The sequence below is a fragment of the Octopus bimaculoides genome, chromosome 17, assembly GCF_001194135.2.
Source record: "Octopus bimaculoides isolate UCB-OBI-ISO-001 chromosome 17, ASM119413v2, whole genome shotgun sequence".
In the NCBI taxonomy this organism is placed as follows: Eukaryota; Metazoa; Mollusca; class Cephalopoda; order Octopoda; family Octopodidae; genus Octopus; species Octopus bimaculoides.
The window spans coordinates 35,508,388-35,516,866 of record NC_068997.1 but is presented as its reverse complement, the minus strand read 5'-3'; the positions used below and the strand labels follow the sequence as shown (position 1 = coordinate 35,516,866).

The 8,479-nt window shown below is 35.0% G+C and overlaps 1 protein-coding gene across 4 annotated transcripts in view; it reads right to left on the bottom strand.

Moving 5' to 3' along the window:
* Window positions 1-8,479, bottom strand: part of LOC106877567 (centromere protein N-B-like) — a 136,755-nt gene that overhangs the window by 5,105 nt on the left and 123,171 nt on the right. For all 4 annotated transcript variants that reach the window (XM_052974164.1, XM_052974163.1, XM_052974162.1 and 1 more), the window contains one exon: window positions 2,876-3,006. In XM_052974164.1, the coding sequence (XP_052830124.1) occupies window positions 2,876-3,006 (131 nt within the window). The remainder of the gene's footprint in view (window positions 1-2,875; window positions 3,007-8,479) is intronic.

Here is an 8,479-nt window from a genome sequence, read left to right as displayed (position 1 = left end):
CCACTAGAGTTGTATATAACCAGCTGGATGGGTAGCTTTTTGAAATTCATGTTTTAAAGGATGCGAGCATGTCTGTGTAGTTAAGATGCTTACTTTCTGGTCAAAGGGTTTAGTTTTGATTTCACTGTGCAACACTAAATGTCAATGTCTTCTACTATAGACTGGGAATGATGGAAGTATGGAGCTGAATTTGTCAAAAAGAAACTGTATGGAATTTATCACATGTATGTATATATCTTTTGCTTATATAAATTTGCAAAAAAAAAAAAAAATAATAATAACTTGTATTAATTACACATACTCCTTTAGCTCTGTTGCTATCATAAATGTAGTAAACTAGTAACTAGCCAGCTGAAAACATATTACTAATAGTACTATAGTTAAGAAAAATGCGACATAAATAAATATTGAGATAATTTTCACTACACAAATTCTTGAAATATTCTTCATGAATCATAGTCATAGCTTTCGTGTACATCAATATATCCATCCAGGTATTTCTTGAAACAACCAGTGGAATCAGTTACTATAATGGGGCTATCATTGTCAGCAATGATGCTACCATGCATATGGGCTTCCTACAATCAGTCCCTTTTCTCATCAACTTATCCTAACTGTTGGGATAAGTAGAGGTCCATAATTCATCACTGTCATCGCTTAACATCCATCTTCCATGCATGCATGGGTAGGACAGTTCACAGGAGCTGGTCAGGTAGAAAAACTACGCTACACTACCATGTCTGTTTTGGCAGTATTTTTATGGCTGGATGCCCTTCCTAACACCAACCACTCTGCAGAGTGGACTCAGTGCTTTTTGTGAGGCACTAGCAGAAGCAAGGTTAGTTTTGGCATTTTTTTAACAGCTGGATGCCCTTCCAAATGCTAACCACTTTACAGTGTGGACTGGATGCTTTCATGTGGCACCAGGACTGGTAGGGTCAAAAAGTAACTTGCAAGACAAGGAATTATGAGAGGGGCAGGGGCATTTGAGAAGGAGAACTCTTGTCAGAGGATGAAAGGTTAGAGGGTGACAAAGAGACAGAGAGATAAAATCAGGTGTCTTGTTATGATGGAGGGAGCATTGGAGGAGGTGATCCAGTATCAGAAGATGAAAGGTTAGATTGTGATAGAGAAATAGAGAGGCAGCAATAGGTGTAAGGCGGTGAGCTGGCAGAAACGTTAGCACACCGGGCGAAATGCTTAGTGGTATTTCGTCTACCGCTACATTCTGAGTTCAAATTCCGCTGAGGTCAATTTTTCCTTTCATCCTTTCGGGGTCGATTAAATAAGTACCAGTTACGCACTGAGGTCGATATAAGCGACTTAATCTGTTTGTCTGTCTTTGTTTGTCCCCTCTGTGTGTAGCCCCTTGTGGGCAGTAAAGAAATAAGAAATAGGTGTCTTGCTATAGAGGAGGTACATAGTTATCCACTGAGAGAGAAAGAGAGGGAAAACAGCAAAGAATGAGGGCAGAAATAGATGTGCTACTATAGAGGAGATATGTAGCTACCCAGCCAGAGGGTAGAGAGAGAGTAAGAACTAGCAAAAGTATCAGAGAGAGCACGAGAGAGATGGTATAGTGCCAGGGTATAATCATAAGTAACAATGATCAGAGCATAGATATGAAATCATTTGTTGAAACAGATACTGTTATATTTTGGGATAGTCATTTTCTTTTTCTTGCCAAATAAACACATGCACTATATATTCATTCTTCTCTTGTTTATTATTGTTCTTATTTCCATTGTCTGGAAATCTGTGACTAAATAGAACAGGAGGAAACACATGGGATAGAAGAGTAACTGAAGAGGTCACAGATGTGTGACAAAAGACTTTTAGACAATGGACATAAGATAAAATACGAACAATAATAAACGAGTGAAGAGCGAATATATAGTGCGTATGTTTATTTGGCAAGAAAAAGAAAATGACTATCCCGAAATATAATGACAATTATTTTATCTACACACTTATTCACTAGGTGTGTGTGTATCATCATCATCATCTAACATCCATCCAGCCCATGCCAATATGGAGAATATGTTAAATAATGATGATACACACACACACAAATGCAAAATATACATATATGTATGAAATGTACTCAAATAACCACAATCTTGCAAAACGTCTTGGTACCAACCAATGACTCTACTCAGAAAATGAGATGCATCCTGTTACATGTATGATTCAAGAGTACCAGCACAGACTGTTTGGTTATGTTGCTTGATTTTCCAAGTTAGACCCTGCTGACCATGTTCTCTTCACTGAAGATCTGGCTGGGTTGATAGCTCATATTGGTCAACCACATGCCACATGGTCATGGAAGATGAGGATGTATATTGTGGAGATGGAGATGGGGACTCTGCTTAACAAGTTTCCCAGGAGAACCCAGGAATATACCAACAAATGGTGAATGTAGCAACATGCTGCAACAGCACAAGACTCCACACCTGATTTGATCTGTATCCAAAGCAGTGTGTAATCAACTATAATTATTTTACCTACATTCAAAGCACTGTCAAATCACAGATTCAAGTATTCATTTCCAAAGATTCATATTTACAATTTTCCTTGTACTAAAATAAAAATCTTTTCTATTCTCATATTTGTTCAGTTTTTGGTTTAGCTTTCTACTAAGTTACCAGTAACTGTGGAATCAATAGTCTGTTAGTTGTTGACATAGTCATTTCACTTTCCTTTGAGAAAATTCAGGAAGTTTTGTAGATAAAACATTGTGTGTATGTATGTGAGCATGTATCCCTCATAGAAATATTCTTAAACAGAGAGAAGTATATGAGATACAATGAAATAAAATTTTAAAAAGTCATAAACTTGACATCATGAAACACAAAAATTGCATTTTAATACTTACTGAAATATTAATATTTTCTAAAATTGGTAATTCTTCTTGACCAAGGAAGGTTTCTATTATTTCTTCTTTTCTCTCTTTCTGATTTTTCTGCTCAGAAATAATTTTGTCATCACCTTCCCATATGTCAGTTACTAAAGAAATACATATTTAAGGATAAAATACATAATAATAAAAAACATTACAAGAAAAAAATTAAGTATTTGACCAACACAGTCACATACTCTAATCTCCAAGTTCTTGTCATTATTACTGATGTAACAGAAAACAAGACAAGAAGGCTAGTAACAGATAAGACGGGTTGCAAAAGTATGTATTCTTTCACAAAACTATGCAACTTTTTCCACAAAATTTCACATATTTCTAGAAGAGCTTAATGAGCAAATTTATCAGTTTCATGATATGCATTAATGATGGACCATTGTTCTGATAAAGAGAAAAGAAAAAAAAAGAAAAAAAAACAAACAACATTCTAATGCATAATAATGCAACAATAAAAACAGTACACTCTTCTAGGAGTTGAAACAAGAGATTCCAATCATAAACATCTCAGCCAATTATTCATACATGGCATCAAACTATTTTATGATAACAATAGCATCAACTGAACTAATATCAGCTATATTAGTAGGTATCACTATAAAATGCCATACAGTTTGAATGCACAAAAACACACATTTTGCTTTGTCATTTTCATGTCAAAATAAACTTTTTCCATGGAAAATTATACATAATTTTGAAAGTTCTGGATGTGAACTTTCTTCTCATATAGATAAAACTAAAATCCAACAGTTATATATCATATCAGGGTTGCTCAATTATCCTGGTATTTCCACACATTTACAAAGTTTTTAAAAAAAATTTTTAATACTGCTATGTACAAGAATGCTATAACTTGAGTTGTGTTGAAAATCATACAGCTATGAAGAGGACAGTTTTTGCTTTCATTTGATATAAAAATCGATAGGGTAGGTCAGATAATTGTAGGAAATATAAAAATGAAAATTTATCATTAATTTTCACTCAGAAAAGAACATATTTTCTTCAAGATTTTTATATCTGTTGTAGAAGGATTCAGACCACCCCCAAGTAACTAAATGTGGACTGATACATTGTTATAAAATAAAGAACTGTCAGCAGTTCAATGTAAGCAGTTCACTGTCAGTTCATGAAACAAAGATTTTTTTGGTATAAAACCAAAAAATCGTTCAACATGGAAGACTTATTGGCCTCCGTGGTGCAGTTGCAACAACAGCAGCAACAACAACAAAATCAACAATTGCTGAAATTTTTCACACTCTCTGTTAACAGAGAGTGTGAAAAATTTTAATTAAATGAATTAAACGTTTAGTTTTTGTTCAAGGGCTTACTGCAAGCAAAGACGCAGATATACATTCCTGGATATTAACAAAATTGGAACAGGACCAAAATTTAACTCTACAGGCAGTAGCAGAAGAATGCCAGAGGATTATAAATCTAAGGCATGAAGCAGATAAAATTGAGGAGAAAGATTGCCCTCATATTCAGGCATGTCAACTGGTAATGAATAACAGAAAAAAAAGTCAAGGCTGAATCGGTGTTATAGGTGGTCTACATTTTTAAAAGTACCTGTCCATTTAAAAAAATACAATGCTTCAAGTGTGGTAAGAGAGGTCATAAAAAATCACACTGTAAAACAAAACCTAAAAAATGGTTCAACAGGAAAAAAAATCACATAAACAGGTGATGAGAAATATGAATGAGCCTCAAAAGATTTTTGTGTATGTAAAAATTAATGACACAAACGTAAAGTTACAATTGGATATAGGTAGTGATATCTCAATAATTAACATAGATACATCGAAAGAGAATTGGGAGACCAAGATTAAAAGAAACTTCAAAAATTGCATGTGGTGTTTCAGGAAAAAAATTTCATTTTAAGGGCAAAAAAACCTTAAAAGTTAGAGTTTTTAGGTTGAATAATACAAATTTATTTGGAACAGACTGGATGAAATTATTTAACTTATGGGACTTCTCCATAAATCTTTTTTGTAAAAATGTGAATGGTTTTCCTACCAGTACAAATAAGTCATCAGATGAATTAAAAAAAAAAAAATTAAAAAAGACTTTTCCTGAAGTTCTGTCTGATGAATTAGGTCTGTGCACCAAAACAAAGTCAAGGTAAAAGAAAATGCTATACTGGTATTTAAGCAAAAACGAACTGTACCTTTTGTAGCATTAGACCAGATAAATTCAGAGAGACTAGAAAAAAATTAGAGTTATCCAAAAAGTAGAATATAGTCAATGGGCATCACCAACTGTGTATGTTAAAAAAAAAAAAGAATAAAATCAGAGTGCATGTTTTTTCCACTGGTTTAAACAAATGTCTTAAAACATTCCACTAACCACTACCTACTCTGGAGGACATATTTGTGAAATTAAACAGTGGCAAGATATTTTCCAAATTGGATCTCTCTGATGCATACCTACAAATTAAAATAGACAATGAATGCTCTAAATACCTAACAATTAACACACATAAAAGTGTATAAATACAACAGGTTACCATTTGTCTTAAAAGTCATACTGGCAATTTTTCAACAGATTATGGGATGCAATGTTAGTGGACTGTGAATTTTCAATTCCATATCTGGATGACATATTCTTTTAAAGTGAATTCAGGGACCAACATGTCGAGCACGTAAAATATGTATTTGAAAAAAATAAGGGATTATGGCTTCACTTTGAGTGAGGAGAAGTGTGAATTCTTCTTACCTAAAATAAAATATTTAGGGCAAATCACTGACAAAAATGGATGTTGATTAGGTCCACTGAAGACAGGTGCAATTAAAAATACGCTTCCTCCAACAAATATAGCGACTGTACAAGCTTTTTTGGGACTGGCAAACTATTACCAAAATTATATTCCAAATATGCATAAGGTAAGGGTTCCACAAAATAATCTATTAAAAAAGATGTAAAGTGGAAGAACTAGTCTGAAAATTGTCAGGAGGCATTTGATGGAATTAAAAAATATCAACATCAGATTTGGCCTTAGCACACTTTGATCCTGTAGTGGAAATTGTTGTAGCTTCAGATGCCTCTGAGTACAGTATAGGGAGCAGTAATGCTATATAAATATAAAGATGGTAACATGAAGGTGGTGGTTCATGCCTCACGTTCTCGGATTTCAGCAGAAAAAAGTTACAGCCAAATCAAAAAAGATGCTCTCGTGATTATTTCTGTCATAAAAACATTTCATAGATTTTACACAGTAAAGGTTATTATCTATATATGGGTTTGAGAAAAGAATCCCTACCCATACTGCTAATAGGTTGCAATGCAGGGGTACTATGTTATTAAACTATGATTTTAATATGGGGTATATACCATCTAAGAAATTAAGACATGCTGACTGTTTAACAAGATTGATTTCAAAAAATGCTGAACCATTTGAAGATACCAAGACTGCTGCATTTCAAGTAGAAAATGAAATTAAAAGTGCTTTCTGTAACATTATACATGAACTGCCTGTGAAACTTTTTTACCAATTTTGAATATAGGCAAGATAATTTGTGATAGTGTTTACATATTCATTATGGGGATATTTCTCTCTCTCTCTCTCTTTCCTACTAACAAGATTAATTTAATGTATAGATGTGTCTAATGTCTTTAATTTGTTTTTAATGCAAGGAATTAGTTTCCATATTTTGTTTGTTTTTTAATCTAGTTCTACATGAAATTCTGAGAAATGTATGAGGTGGGATGTGCTAGAAACAACACAAAATTCTTTTTGTTTTTTACTAAAAAGGCTTCTCCCATTGTTTTTAAGTGCATTGTGCAAAAAAAAAAAAAAAAGGCCAAAATCTGTCTGGAGGGATTTTTTTTCTTCATGAAAAGCTTATCCTCATTATTTCTAAAGCCATGAAGCAAAAATAAAAAAAATTCCTGTTAAAATGGAGAAAATGTAACTTACATGGGCGTCCTGATCCAAAACTCTGCCATTTATTCGGTATCACTATGAATTTTTGAAAATATTTAAATGTAATTTCTACTGTACTTTTCCTTGAAGAGGATTATCCACAAAGAAACATTTTGATACCTCATTCAGGGTGCGCTGAAAGTGTAGCTGCTAGAATAAGAATAACCTGGGAAAAGTTCAGAGAGTTCTTACCTCTGCTGGTGTCAAAGTGCTTCTTGCTCAGAGTGAAAGGCAGACTGCATGACGCATGTGTACAAACAACCATGCTACATGGCAGTGAAACATGGGCCGTGACTGCTGAGGATATGCATAAGCTCGCAAGAAATGAAGCCAGTATGCTCCGATGGATGTGTAATGTCAGTGTACATACTCGACAGAGTGTAAGTACCTTGAGAGAAAAGTTGAACCTAAGAAGCAGCAGTTGTGGTGTGCAAGAGAGATGATTGTGCTGGTGTGGTCATGTGGCAAGAATGGATGAGGATAGCTGTGTGAAAAAGTGCCACACCCTAGTGGTTGAGGGAACCTGTGGAAGAGGTAGACCCAAGAAGACCTGGGATGAGGTGGTGAAGCACGACCTTCGAACTTTAGGCCTCACCAAGGCAATGACTAGTGACTGGGACCTTTGGAAATATGCTGTGCATGAGAAGACCTGGCAAGACAAGTGAGACCATAATCCGTGGCCTCTACCAGGGGTGTAGCCTGCCCACTTATTTGTATATTTACTTCATTGGACACTAAACTCTGCTTGCAAAGACCTGTTGGGGCAAGTGAAATCGAAATTGTAATTGAACCAAATTCGATGACTGGCACCCGTGCCAGTGGAGCGCTAACAGCACTGTCCAAACGTGATCATTGCCAGAGCAACTATCTGGATTCTGTGCCGGTAGCATGTAAATAGAACCATTTGAGCGTGATCGTTACCTTACTGGCATCTGTGCCGGTGGCACATGAAAAAACATTCAAGCGAGGTCATTGCCAGTGCCGCTGGACTGGCTCCTGTGCAGGTGGCATGTAAAAAACATCATTTGAGCATGGCATGTAAAAGCACCCACTACACGCTCAGAGTGGTTGGCGTTAGGAAGGGCATCCAGCAGTAGAAACTGGTTCACCAGTCCTCAGTCAAATCGTCCAACCCATGCTAGCATGGAAAGCGGATGTTAAACAATGATGATGATGATGAAGATACCAACTAGAACTGTCCACTCTCAACTCTATTTATAATGGCTGAATCCTACCACTTCTTACCAGGAGGAGTATACAGTTTCATTATACAACACCTCCCCTTTTAACTACTTTATTTAACAATAAATTTTTTTTATTCACCCATCTTCTCTGTTTTTTTATATATATATTCTTTTACTTGCTTCAGTCATTTGACTGCAGCCATACTAGAGCATCACCTTTAGTCAAACAAATCAACCCCAGGACTTATTCTTTGTAAGCCTAGTACTTATTCTATTTGTCTCTTTTGCTGAACCACTAAGTTACGGGGAAGTAAACACCAACATTGGTTGTTAAGCAATGGTGGGGGGACAAACACACACAAATATATACATACATACATACATACATATATATATATATATATATATATATATATATATGAAAGAAGGTTTGAAAATGCAATTTTAAAGATGTTTATTCAC